General features: G+C 37.6%; 1 protein-coding gene across 4 annotated transcripts in view; it reads right to left on the reverse strand.

Moving 5' to 3' along the window:
• Positions 1 to 2,834: 2,834 nt before the first annotated feature.
• The window catches only part of CACNB2 (calcium voltage-gated channel auxiliary subunit beta 2), a 103,338-nt gene continuing 91,115 nt past the window's right edge, over positions 2,835 to 15,057 (reverse strand). For 2 of the 4 annotated variants that reach the window (XM_053956810.1, XM_053956658.1), the window contains exons 10-13: positions 11,596 to 11,747; positions 10,763 to 10,858; positions 9,308 to 9,493; positions 2,835 to 4,666 (exon numbers count right to left, since the gene is read on the reverse strand). In XM_053956810.1, coding sequence (XP_053812785.1) covers positions 4,175 to 4,666; positions 9,308 to 9,493; positions 10,763 to 10,858; positions 11,596 to 11,747 — 926 coding nt within the window. In that variant the 3' untranslated portion in view covers positions 2,835 to 4,174. Of the gene's footprint in view, positions 4,667 to 7,835; positions 7,880 to 9,307; positions 9,494 to 10,762; positions 10,859 to 11,595; positions 11,748 to 15,057 lie in introns of all 4 variants that reach the window. The other 2 variants (XM_053956888.1, XM_053956733.1) reach the window with 2 other exon arrangements.

Raw genomic sequence — 15,057 nt, forward strand, 5'->3', positions numbered from 1 at the left:
TATGTAACCGCAAATCAAAATACATTTTGAAGAGGCTTTAGTAACTAACAAACACAGGAGGTGGTTTACACCAGCTCTTTTCCTTTGTACATCCATTGATTAAAAGCAGTCAGACCACTCATTTCTTTCCAGCTGAGGGAATGATAATGGACGCCATGAAAACCTTTGCAGGTGTCCCAGAATGTAAGCATGACTTTACAAACCAAGAGAGCTTAAAAATGGTAATTGCTAACAGGTTCATAAAAGACAAAGTATTAAGGGGCAGTGTATTAGATCTAGGCAGGAACTGCCTGTACAGGGTGAGTAACCTGGTATGCAGGAAGAAGTAAAAATGGGCCTCTCCCCTTATTCAGGGTTCAGTGAGTGGAATTTCATTTTCCTATCCTCCATTTATAATAAGGGCTATAGGCTAAGAGTATACAGATTGCTGTGAAAAAAGGAGCTCCACTGAAATTCTTTGTGGCTTTAAAACTGATCTTCATTAAATAGGTCCAGAGCCTTGAATTCATGGGCATTCTAGAAGAATTCTTTAAATTCTAGGCAGTAATTTATAGATCAATTTAGTAAAAATAGTAATTTCAGCATATAACTCATACTGATGCTGCCTTTGTGCACAAACCTGTTTGCTTATTCCTCCCCACTCTCCTGTCCCTTAGCAGGTCTGGAGACTTTTACTGTCACCTCCTTCCAGTCCCTCTGGAAGAGAATTCATTCTTCCATTACTTTTGTGTGACTCTAGACAACTTAGTAATAGACTAAAGCTACTCAGCACTGATGTTTAGTCACTTGAAAAAACACATTAAAATAAGGTTAACATCTAACATACACATGCAGATTTTGAAATGCATCCCGTTCCTTCCATGTACTGAAATTCTTTAGAAAAATATAGATTTGAGCTGCCCAGACTTACATATCACTTAACTATTTTATCTTCCTCCCTTTCCTTCTGTTTCACTGGTTTTAGTTCATCTGAACAGAAATTTGAATGAACTTTTTAGTTCTTTTGAATGGAAATTTTACAGGTTGTTTTGTACCACACATCCATAAGACTCTGGAGCTCACTGGGTCCTCTACCATTTCTCAGATTCAAAACCCCTGAAACCAGGTACAGAAGTATGAACTCATTAGTATCCTAATGCAACCAATATTAAACCTTCTAATGGCAAAACTTTGCAAAGACATTTCATCACAATAATCTTTGATATGTCCTCCATTTGGAGTATTTTTAAAGCTTCTTATTGACATAACTCCGTTAAAGTGCTTTTCAAAGTAGTGCTCAGCAGGCAGGTGGTATTGTGCAATATATGTAATACAAGCTCACATTACAAATGATTTGTCACTCTTAAAACAGAAACTGAAAAAAAGTATCTCAGCTAGTAAAACCTATTCAGTGAGTCTGCCTAAGAAATACATGTGTTTGTTTGTATGTTGTCTATACATAAATAGCAGCACTATATAAAACACAATTCTATGACCAGTTGGATTTGTCTTTTTTTTTTCATGTTTGTACTCCATGAATCAATATATAGGCCATACTTAAATACTAGGGCTAGGACTGTGCTCTTTATTTTCTCATTTATTTGTCTATATACAACTGCCTATGCCATAGTTTTCATATACTACTCAGTGCTTTGAAATTCGGCCAAACATTCCTTAAAAAATACTTTAAGAAAGCTGAAAAATAAACACTCTCTGGAGCAAAAGTAAAAAACGAACAAACAAACAAACAAAGCAAAAAAAAAACCCACACCCAACCAAAAACCCAACAAAAAACAGAACAAAATATTCAAAGCATTGAAGTGGAATCACTTCTTAGATGACATAGTTGTCATGAATTGCAGGGAGCAACACCATTTACTGCACCTGGTAAATTAGCTACAGCCAGGCTATACAGAGCAAGACAAGATAATTTTCTTCTCACTTACATGTGATCTGATATGATTTAAGCAACAGTCTTTTAATGTAATTTTTTACAGATACCCTGAAAATTCTCTAGTATCAAAAACCAGTTTATGTACTCTTCTATATCCATTTAGTAATACAACAGATCTACTTACCTATTCTGCCTTTCTCTACAAAGCCATTTAGTGATGTTTAGAAAATGATGAGAATTTTATTTCTAGAAAAATAACCTTTTTTTGTGTTCCCCACAGTTCATGCTTTGATCCAAAACCTACCCTTGAATAACCACAACAGTCAGCAGCACTGGGAGGAATGGCCAGATAACTGACAGCAGAATTTCCCACTCTTAGTTGTTGTAAAAATGCTTTTAAAGCATCAGGGAGAGGGGTAGGAGAGGAAGGGCAGAGAATGTTTAAGCAAGTTTCTTGGATGCTGGGCTAGGAGACTGGAGAAAGCATGCACCTGCCATATATCTTATCCATTTCACTAAAATGATATTCAAAATCAGGCAATGCTGATATTCCCAGAATTGAAATAATAAATAAAAAGAACTTCCAGCTAAACTAATTATTATCACACTACAGTCTTTATATAATGTGCTATTTACAGGGAAATACAAAAAGTATTTCATTAATACAAGTACTACAAAGACTACAAGTGATGCAGAACAGCTTTTACACTAGGCAAGGGTATGGAACCTGGAGTCAAAAATATTAAGAGAATTTCCCCCCACTTACCAGTGCAACAGGTGTTCAGTGCAAAACAAACTGTGTTCACTCCCTTTGATTTCAATGCATTTTCTCTAGAAAGCTCCTAACAGAGTCACAGTCATTTTTCTATGCTCTCATTAGCAGCACAACAGCTTTGGTGAAGGAAAAGCAGTGAGCCGGCTGCAGAGTGGGAATGCAGAGAATTGGCAAGTGTAGAAAAAGTGGAGAAGCTACAAAAATTTATTTTCCAACAAAATAACTCTCCACAAGCTGTGTAAACTTTTCTTACTAAAACAAATACTCTAAAACACAAAGATTTTACATTTCCAGTGAAACTCAAAGTAACATTTGCCTGTTTTTACTCTCCTGAAGTCTCAACAAAGAGCCAGCAGATTTATGCTTTCCCAATTACCTGGGTCAGTAAATTCCCTCATATTCCCTGAATGCAATTTGGATTTTTTAAATTAAGAGACATAATGTAGAAATAGACTTTTTGGGCTTTTGAGTAACCTTTGTTTTCTTCAGTAGATTCTCACAGGTTGCTGCCTAACGTGCACATACACACGAACATCAATCCACCACCCACCCACTCACATACACACCTCCAACATGTGTGCTCTGTTTACTGACAGTAGAACAAAAATTAAGCTGTGCCCATTGCAATATTGTGACCTGAACAGAGAATAATAATTTATAGTGGTAAGTTCATTATCTTTACTGTAACTTTAAAATGCAAAATTTGGTTTGCAAGGACAGCGTAAGGTATAAGAGTTACACCCTTTATCTCAAGCACTCATCCATATTTACAATAAGTATAAGCTTTCTGCTACAGAAGAAAAAGTATTTAGATTGAACACTGTTACAGATTTCCTAAGTGAGGCTAGTTCCAGTTGCCAGTAATTCAAAAGCAAATCTGCTGACTTGGCATTAGGACTCTAAAACAGTGTGATCAAACTTATATAGTAAGAAGGTGTCTGCAGAAATAACATTTATAAACTGTATATACAGTACACAGTACCAGTACATAGAAAATAGATTTTGACTCCATGATCCCCTGTGTGTAAGGCAAGACTGAATTCTGTCTTCATACGGAGACCACCAGAGGTACAAGCAACAGAGTGGTGCTTAAATCAATATGCAAATCAAGTGCATACAAATTAAAAATCAGAGCAGACAAAAAGTTTTAGATTTTTTTATGTGCTGATCCTGGCTTGCTGAATACATGGGAAGTTATTAAACATCAAATGTATCTTTTTTTTAAAAAACACTAACAACACCTTGATGGCAACAGATATTGTTCAAGTGGCAGCTACCAAAAACAGCTTGAAAAATGTCATAGTACAACATCAGAAACTCTTCAGTTGTACTACACTAATTCATATAGCACTAACCAAAAAAATAAGTATATGAATATTCTATTTCATGCTATTGCTATGCAAGCAACAGCAATACAAATCAGCATACAGAAGGATACCATATGTTCTGCAAAGAAGAACCCAAGATATTTTCAAGGGGCATTGTTACAAGACTTCAAAGAAACACAAGACGGCCAGAGGCAAAAGTTACTGACGGATGTAAACATCCCTGTTCCACTCTCCTGCATCGTTACGTTTTTTCGATATCGCTTCCCCATCCTTGTCACAATATTGGTCCCTTGATTTATGACGACTGCGCTGTTTGTTGCATTCATTGTGGTCCTGCTCGCGGTCCCTCTCCTTTGAGCGATGCCGGGACTCTCTGTGTCTGTGTTCACTGATCCCATGGGACTCGTCTCTGTGATTATGATCCCTGTGAGAATCATAGTGGTCACCATGCTCATGTGAGTAGTCCTCCTTTGGCTCTACGTAAGCTGAATCTCTGCTGTCTTGTGTTTCTGAGTCAAAAGTTTCTTGCCTGTGAAGGCCTCTGACACCACTGCGATGGTTGTGGTGCTGGCTGGAGGAAGAGCGGTGCTGGGATTTCTTGATGGGTTCGACCCTTGCTTCCTCTTCAGTGTGGGAACCGCTGCGCTCAGGGACCGAATGGTCATTCCTCTGGTCTCCTTGAGATCCCTGCTACCAGAAGCAGCAGTAAGGTCATGAGGTACACATTGGAAAGTTTCCCCCAATATCAAATTCAACTAGAAAGTACCATGAAACCAATAAAATTTAAAGTACAAACAAATCCACTTTGAATCTAAACTAGGAAAGAAACCGTTAGTATTCCACTTTTACTGAAAATTCAGTATTATAATACAAACAATTCTTTTTACTCTCATTAGAATTTACGGTGACACTTGGGTTATTCTGTGGCACTTTCTCATTTCTTGTGATGTTTCTGACTACTCCAGTTAGCAGTAATTGTCACCACCCTCCAAAGAAAAAGAGAGCATGCAGAAACAGGACAAACCACAGAAAAATTGAGAGGAGATATCATGCCAGGATAGGGCATATATCATTTGAGAGTTTACAGATGTGTGTCTGGAAACAGCTGCTATGGGAAAGTGATTTTAGAGGACTGAGGAGGTGGATTCCAGCAAAGAACCAAAGTACAAAACCTTGGCTCTTATGGAATAAGTTTTTTTTTAAGGAAAAAAAATGCAATTGAATCGGGTATGAATAAAGTTTGTATTATGATACTAATAGTATCACTGACCTTCTGTTTTCTCAGCAATAATTTGATTTCTTCTTGGTTATGAAAAATTAAGCATTGACCTCATAATTTTAAGAGCTCGAGAATACAGTCCACTGCCAAGAAAAGCAGGAGGAGAGTGGTACTATCACATACAAAATTTCCTAACACACCACTGCTATTAAAAGACTGAAATAAAAATTACCAGGCAATAAACCTACTCTTCACCCGCATTAATGCTTTGAAATCACTGCAAAATGAACAAGTGGCATTATTTACCTCATTTGGGTGTGTCATTACATTAACCTGCTTTTATTGCCAAACCGCAGCTAAGGACTTTTCAGGCTTAATTGCAAAAGTTTTAATAGTAATATTGAAATTGAATTATGCTTCTCACATCAGATGAAGAATGTCAAGACAAAATCATCTCTGCTGCCACAAAATTAATATAGATTTTACCAGAGTTATACAGGCATTTGTTTGTAAGACTGTTCTCATACCTAAGTTAGTCTTAAGCTTGCCCTTCTATGTTCAGAATTGTCTAAAAATAAGGATTGCCCCCAGGGCAGTTCATGGACATATCTTCTTTCTGTCTTTCTATTTTGTGGAAAAGAGCTAGGGGAAGGAGAAAATTTTGTCCTTCAGACACAGATCCTGGCAGGTGGGTTTCCTAGCAACCCAAAAAGTAAAATTACAGGAAATTGGAAAGGAAAATAATCTGTTTTTAATCGGAAACTTATAAAAAGCAGCTTATTTCAAATCAGCAATTGGGTAAATTTGACAAATTTTAATTTTCTGAGACTACATTTTATAATGTAAACATCTGAGAGACAAACTGGGTTTCTAATTTGAAACAATCGGCATAGATGAGAACAAGGTAACAGGAATAGCAGTTGAGTTTCTTATTTGTTCTTGCTTTTGTGATTCTCAAGATGATTCTGATTTGCCAGAAAGGAATATAATTGTAAACATGAATAGATCTGTTCAAGGTGAAATGGAATGACTCAACAGAGGTGAATTGTAAATGAAATTAAGAAAAAAGCAAAAGAGTCCAAAGCAGAAACATGCCTTTGCACGTGTAAACACAACTTTCATCAGTTCATCACCATGACTGGTTTTAAGGCACATAAACATAGTTATACACGTGAAACCCTATAGTTCTCATGTGGTCAAATACAAGTCCCTATACATAATGATGACTAATAAAATCTGTCACTGCTGTGGTTTGAGAAAAAATTTAAAATTTGAACCTGCATTGGAAACACTGCTGCTCTTACAAGCTCAGATGCATCTTCTGTGCTATAATGAGCACATGTGAAGAAACACAATGAATAAATTTAGAACCAATACCTGCAATTTCAGACTAGTGTTAGGCCAAATTCATTGACAGTAACTTCCATTAAATATTACAGCGACATTGAACAGGTAATGCCTGAACCTAGATTAGAGTCCAGCTTTTTGGTCCATAACCAAATTCGAGCTCTGATTTGGAATAGATTCTTCAGTGCAGGAATTTTATGGCCAGATTTCATAAGGGTTTTTCTTTGTCTAAAATAGAAAAAGTTTGAGATAATCCCATTTCAGTACTCAGTTTGTTCTTTCAAAGAAGTAGGAGTTATTGGAAAGAAGTTTTTACAGTGTTGAAAGAGGACAGAGAAGCCTTTGTCCACTGAGTGGATTTGCCTTGCTCCTTATTTCCAGTGGTCCCTGATCACTTGCACCATATGTGTGTGAGGTTGCTCCAGTCCTTTTGGAGTTAGCCAACTATTTCCACACAAATTTGTTCCGAGGCTCTCCCTCAGACAGACACAAGGTCTTTACCTATTTAATTTCAAACCGTCCCAGGACACCTCACGCCTTCAGGCACCTTGTGCCATGCAATGCACACAGGCAGCTTCACGCTGTAAAAATGCTACTCTGGCAGCTGGCAATACAAATCCCTCCTTACAATGTACACTGGGGACTTAAAAACCACAAACCCAAAATATGTTTCATGGCAAAAGGGAACTACATTGGCCCCAGGGGAGGATGATTCCAATGCTCTGCAGTGCGGACGTGGCTCCCCCAGACCAAACAACTGGTGGCTTTTCCCTGTAGAGCAGTCCAGAAAAACAGCACAGGCATAGACTTTAAATTCTCTAAATAGAGGGTCTTAACACCACTGAAAGAATGGGTTCAGCAATCATCATTAAAAAATAGACCCACTCTGTGTCAAGGCAATGACAAGCTCAGGTTTGAGATGTCAGCTGAAGATGTATCATAGGAAAATTAAACCAAAGGAATGGAAAAGTTTTATGTTCCATAAGGGACCCCTGCTGATTCACACTTCTGTATTAGTAGACCTACAAACAAACTTTGAAACTGCAAATACACCCTCATTTTTAGTCCTTAAAATAAAAATCTGTTAGTTTGTAAGGAGACAGCACAGCATTCAGAAAAGTGTTATTAAAACTCTGCATAGTTCCTCCAGAGAACGTGGTTAATATAATGAGTATGTGAGCTATAAATCCACACTCAAAAAGCATAAAAAACTTGAGCAAAATAATTTAGAAGTTTACAAAGCAAAGAAAGTTTATCTAGCAAGGCTGCACACAACAATACTGAATTTCATACTCAGAAATTCTTCCAGCTCACAATTTTTTCAAGGTGTTTCAGCTCTGAGGACAGAAAGAAAGGCAGAAATGAGCTATAGCTTACAATCTCTTCTGCAACTGTACCTGAAAGCAAGAGAAGGAGATACACTTCAAGATGGCTAAAGAATTTTTTCTCGTTAAAGAACGAACCTGTCAAGTCTGTGGTTTTCTAATGAGATATAAATTATTTTACACAAAAACTTGTTTTGCAAAAGCATAAAAAAAGAGCACAACTCTCTGCATTTTAACTTGGGTGCAGATACATTTTTTCCTTTGATTTTCTAAAAGGAGTTGTTTTTCTTAGCCAAAGTTATGAATTGTAACTTGCATATGTATGTAATTTATGGGCATATATTGAATTTAGGTAGAAATTTAGATGTAGTAAGCCTTTATTTGATCTGGGACAGATCTATTTTATCCCCCTCTGTGTACTTCTCAGCCTCAAGGAGTCACTCACTACTTATAATGAAGTAGTGAAGTAGTTTAAACACTTCGTTTCACATCATGCAACATATATCCAAAAGAAAGCATCTCCTTATGCTGAACACCTCAATAAAATTATACAAACCAAAAGTCAAAGGAGAAGAGAGGGGACATGACATGCCCATATCAACAGGCACATCAATGCAGAGGCAGGAATAAAGCCTGCTTTTGCCAGCTCACTGGAATGTCCTTGCTGTTCAGAACATAGAGCCTCTCTCAAGGTCTTTCTGCACAACATGCAGTGCAGAGGGACTTGGATTTGACATAAGTTTGGCTTGAAGGAAGTCTGTACTTTTCACAGCAATGGGCAATGAATAAAAGAACAAAGAAAACACTGGAAGGGCCACTTTGACCTTGAGTCTTTACTAATATAGCCAGTAATCCTCAACCTCTGCAACTCTACAGCCTGTGGGAAGTTCGGAACAGATTTCCCTCAAACATTTGTGGATCTGCTCTGTACATAACCCAGTTTGTCATGCAGGGCCTCTGGGGCCAGGATTTGCCTATTAGCCATAGTGTGCCCATCAGTCAGGATGGTACCAGAGGCTGGAACGTTCACAGTCTTAGTTGAGCTTTATTTCTCTCATTGGATTGCACATGGCCAGCTATAAAAATGCTTGTGGCTGGTACACATATTACTGGCACAGCGGTGTCCTGAGCACAATAAAACCTGAAGTATTCCATTTCACATCAACATATGTTTTAAGTCAGGCCAGCTTAGTCCTTGGAATCAAAACCAGCCCCCTAGTCAATACACGAACACATGCTACTATGAATACAATAGCAATAACAGTAACATGCTTGCATTTGCCTTTTACACTGAAAATGGGTGAATGTCTGCTGAAAAAGCTTTCAATCTATCAACAACAGGAAAACATATTCAGCATATTCTAGAATCAGCCTAACTCTGTGCTTTGGAAGGAGAAGAAGATGACAGAAGAAAAAGAAGAGATGGCATAAAAACTGTACCTGTAAATTAATATTTGGACCCGGGCTAATAGGAAGAGTGGCTGTTGCAAGTGTGCGAGTGAGAAGCTGGTTAGGAGGATTGCTGCTAGGTGGATGTGTGGCCTTCCAGTAGGCTTCCAGATAGTCAGCAAGGTGCTCACAGGCATCTTCAAGCTGGTTCTCATCAAGAATTACATCGAACATTTCCTGATAAAGAAAAGCTTTTAGTGAGAATAATGACCAGGTAAAGGGAGATCAGCTAGAGGCACTTATCATGCTTTCATTAATCAAAAATGGACCACATTTTTAGTACTTGTATTAAGATGTTTTACCTTTTTTTTTTGTTTGTTTGATTTTCTGAATGCAGTTGATACAAAAGATGGTAATCATAACTAGCACTAATATTACACTTGCTAAAGCAAGGCCTTGTGATTTCCACATAGTAATGCACAAACAGTCAAGGGAAGAAGTAGCTTGAACAAATCTTAAATACACAGAAAGAAGGGATAAATATTGAACAATTAACTATTGAAAAAATGGGATGGCAAGAAAGGGATTCAGTCCCCTTGTTGAATAACTAAGAGAAAACTAAGGTAAACTAAGACCAATAACTAACAACCATAAGAATACAGATCATTCAGTTTCCAAGTGTCATACAAATATTACGTAAGAGATTAGTCACACAGTCTAATTTTAGTCTCCTAAAGTTAGGAGGTGAGTTTTATCCATTTCCTCCCTGGTCAGGGAGCAGAAGGCAGCTTTTAGGGCCTATGCAGGTCTCTACCATTCTTCAGTGACTTCCTGGGCATCTAAGCATTGCTTAACTGAGAAGCTTGAACTTAAATGATGAAGACATTCCCTTCACTCAGCTCTGTAACTATGGCAAATTATATCTGCAACTGAACTGTGCTCTTGTCTTCTGGTTCCTTACCCATACTCTTGGCAGCTGAGTATGCAGGCAGCAATGCATGCCAGGTTTAAAACACAGTTGGGGTGCCATCACCTGCACTTTATAGGTGGAAATTGAGAGAATTTGCTTCAGCGCACATCTGAAGAAGAACTGCAGAGCTGTCAGCTATGCAGTACCACTCAGGTCTTTGGCAAAACCCTGACCAAGAACATTAGCAGTGGTGGGCCATGCTGACAGATGGCCCAGAGGAGCTCTAAACTACCAAAGTACAGTCACTAAGAAGGTTCATTTTTCAACCAATAATCCCCTAAAACTTAGCAAGTAAAGCAAATGCTCAGTTTACTGAAGCACTGACTGTACCAGCACACATCCTAATAACTGTGACTAGGACTCTTTTTCCCCTGCACCCTAAAGCAGAGCCCTGAGACCTCAGGAGGTGTTCTACAAAAAGCAATAGTTAAATATGGCCAGAAGAGGGCAAACATTCCCGAAAATTATGTAATTAATCCCGTGCTTGAAAAGAAAGGCACCTTTCAGAGACAAGACATAAATTAACAGTAACTCACGGGTGGACACTGTGCCAGTTTATCAGCTGCTACCATCTGAACATTAAGGTGTTTGGCCTGAGATTTCCCTCGAGATTTTATCAACCTCTGTAAAACCTGTTAAAAATAAGACATTAAAAAAAGTGAGCAGACTCAGACTTAATATACATATATAACCACTTAAAATGTTTACATTTGAAATTGCTCATATGAGCAGAGCAAATTCTTCATTTGATGGCTTCAAGAACATTTCCCATGTTCCCTCATCCAGGATGTGGTAATTTTCATTTACATCCAAATATCTCCTTTCCTTTACAAGCACTAAAAAGTTCCACTCCTGCCTTTTTTTCTGCTGCTTCTGGTTTTGTTTTTTTCCTAAGCTGACTTTTTAAAATTGATTTCCTGAGTGCTCTTCCCACAAATTCAGTTTTCTCTTTCAAATGACTCTTCACAAGGTCTGTGCATTTTTTTACACACAGTGAAAGTGTATATTATCAGATGTTAAAGTTTAGCAATCAGTGTGATACTCATTCAGTAAAAATCATTCTTTCATTTCCATATTATTTTGATTTAAGAAATCATGAACACTACTTATATAATTGATACTGAAACTGGAATTACAATGTAAAATCTCATTGGAACTACAGCATCTTTTCCAAAATAGGTTTTGGTTAACACTAGAGCTCAGATATTTTTTTGATTATTAATGGTTCACTATCCAAAGGGAAGCAATAACAATATAGCTTTGATCCTAAATGAAGATATGTGAATATCTGCATAAGGCCCAAAAAAACCCCAAAAAAACCACCAACCCAAAAAACCAGAAAGAACATGAACGTATCTAAAATATTTACCTTAGGAGAAGAAATCTTTACGTATACTATAATGGGAGCCAGAGAGGTTTTGCTCAGTTGAGCTGGGTGATTAATGGTATCAGCATCAAGCACTACCAACTGCAGTGTCCTGGCCAATTCAAAAATCCGTTCAATTTCACTTTGAACTTCAGCTGCAAAGTAGAAAATTAGAGAAAATACTAAGAAGTGATTAGCTTTAAGAAATGTGACAGTATAGCAGACTGGTGTGTTGCTCCTTCTCTGGTTGCAGGAATTGTTATCCCTGCACATCCCTGGCACAGCAGGGTAATGAATACAGCATTAATGAGAACGTTTCACCCCTGCTTTGCTGCCATTGCAGGCACTGCCTGCCTCTCCAATTCCTGCTATTCCAGGCTGCAGAGATACTGATAACACCATCTTACATGACCCCAGACCATGTATAAAAGAAAAAGGGGTACAAATGCTTGCTGCATCAAATGGCAACTTTAATACGCCACAAATCTGCTACATGTAAATAATGTCAGCTCAGACATTAAACCACCTCACCCAGTAACCACCTTGCTCAAGCTGGAGTGCCTGAGACAGGCATTAGGAAGTACTGATTACTGTACTAGTAGAAACTACTGTTTTCCCATTTACTTCAACTTATCAAAGCTCTGGAAAACAGGTTTTGTTCTACTGGCCACAGTATGGTATCATGTTAAAAATTTGGCTGTTATGTGTAAAACACTTTTATAAGAGAAAATAACTGAATAATCCAAATAATGCTATGGTATTCTCCTAACAATCCCAGGAGTTGTGGAAAGATGATTTTCCCAGAGGAAAATAATCTTTTCTTCTGGTAGCCATGCTCCCAGCTCCTCAGCCCCCTGTCTGATTGGCATTACTTTCCAGGGCAAACCTGTCCAAGACAGATGGGCTGCATCCGCTTTCACAAGTGGTGTAGAATCTGTCTTCATTCTCCAATGAAACAAAACTACATCTTATAATAGCAAAATCATCTTTAAAATGAAATCACATTTTCCTGCTCAGATCTTGCCATTGGCTGATTTCACAGAGGAATTAGAGAAGCTGGGTGATTTATGCAAGTCTATAAAGTAAGTCATTGGGCCAGACAAGATTAGTTCGTATAGGTTTCCCTTTAAAGGTTGTGCATGCTTCATGAAGCAAAAACCAGATTAGATATGTGCCCATTCAAAGAAAATATTAGAAGACAACCAACAGAGACTTAAAGGTCAAGAAGAGGTACCAAAAATTTAATAGAGAGTTTCTTGAAATTACATTATCGGCCTTTTAGCTATTATGCTGGCAAAAGCTTAACTTTTGCTTGAAAACACAACTTATCTGATGTGGCTAGAGAGAAACTTTTCTACATCAAATGGTCTCTTTCAAGAGATATGATGAGATTGATTTTTTTTCTATCTTAGAATAGCAACTGAATAAATCAGGTACTATAGGTTTTTACAGGTTGCAGAATTTCTAAGAGAGAGCAAGGCATCCCAGCTAGTATTTTGGTTCCAAATCAATAGGTGATTGCTATGGTCATTTTATAAACAAAGTAACATCTAAGTGGCCATCAGAAAATCTATATATGATATCCATTATTGGAGGAGATGGACATTGGTTTGGATTAATTAGAGATCACTTCCAACAGTTTGTGATTATCTGCAGTTTTGGGTGAGCACATACAATCAGTCTTTTACAGCAGTGAACACTGTGAGATGTGCACAGTGTGGTATGGAAAACATCGATGCATGGTTTGCTGCTGGTCAATAAAAGCAATGTGGTCCCACTGCAGTCTGAATTAGGACCACATTTTTTAAGACAGAACTTCTGATGGTTCTTGCCACATTCACAATTTATTTTCTACAACTTTGTTGCATAGACATGCTGCTGAAATCACTGAATACCACTGTCTCAGAGTTTTAGTAGAAGATAGTCAATAATCTATCCCTAATTTAAATTCAAATGACAACTAGAATAAACATATCAGAGAGAATTTGTCACACTGTTCTGAGGATGAGTTTAGATTGCTTTCCTGCAATTTCAAACCAGGCTCAACACTTCAGTCAGTATAACAATATTAGTTAATGTATTAAGACCATTTCAGACTGCTCAAAAACTCTTGTTCAAGACAATTTATAATGAGCAAAATCTGCCTCTATGCCATTTTATTGTAATTTTGTCTAGGGAAGCAGTATTTTCTACAATGCTTGCAGCACTCTGCCAGTAGAGAACACATCTCTGTGCACTAGATTTCCTGCTATACTTTTTGAAACGCTCTCTGCCAGGGCAGAGTTTACCTCAGGGTACGTTCTATTGTGAAACACACCCACAGCAATAACTGCAGGTAATTATGGTCCTATGAACCAATAGTTTCCCTTGAGTCTGAAGATGGAGAGAGATCTTTTTTGCCAATTAAAATGTATTTCAGTACCTATTTTTCTTAACTTGAGTATAGGAGAAAAGTTCAAGGAACTCCACTGCATGACTGGTGAATGAATACATGTGCCACTACCTTTTCAGTCAGGAATGGATGGGAAAACACCACAGGGATAGCTGAAGAGGTCCTGATCTCCTGTTCCTTAGAGTACTTCTTCAGCTTCTGGAAAAACTTTCACTTTGCTTGAAATTTTGTTTGAATTCCAACTTTACAAGATTGTTGCAATTACTTACTCTTTTTAGATGACAAAGCTTTATCCACTACTACTACTTTGGTTTTCATTTTTCTTTAGCAATATCTCAAAAAACAAATTCTCTACCTGTAAAAGTTCCTTCACAACGAGACATTCAAGACAAATTATCTCTCAAACATGTGCCCAAAGTAAGGAAATAACTCAAAAAGTCATGTGGGGATAGTAACACAAATGTCACTGGTAGTTAAAATAGGGAGCTGAGAACGGTGACAGTAGGGTTTCTTCAAAGCAGCATAGTAATAGCTTTGCAATGTTTCCACCTCCATGAATACCATCTATTTATAATAATGTCCCTTCTTAGGTACTGGAGAGGCATAAGAGTGAAGTTATACTAAACTCCAATAAATTCTATTTGCCAATCATAATGAGAGGCATAAAAATAATTAGAATTACTGTGATGATCATCATGAAATGCTGACAGCCCAGCTACAACACTCAAACCCAGAAATCAGCTACCAAATTTTAAAGTGACCCTTACAATCTATTTCATATGGTCTCCTTGGTAACCAGAAAGTGAACATATTTTAAATGACAGGAGCACTCAACTATTTATTCCATACAGTAAGGAGTCAGCTCTAAGAAACAGTAAGTACATATCTCCCAGAGAACTTTAAATACAGCACATTTAAACTTACTTCCAAATATTAATTATCAATATCACTACTGTGCCTTGAATAGAAATTCAATGCAATGAGAGGACAAGTAAATCACTTATCCCATTATGGGTGCAGACAAATATTCTTTACACCAGTTGGACCTCATAAGTGAATTCCAAAAATTTCAT

This window comes from Vidua chalybeata, chromosome 1, assembly GCF_026979565.1.
Source record: "Vidua chalybeata isolate OUT-0048 chromosome 1, bVidCha1 merged haplotype, whole genome shotgun sequence".
Taxonomy (NCBI): Eukaryota; Metazoa; Chordata; class Aves; order Passeriformes; family Viduidae; genus Vidua; species Vidua chalybeata.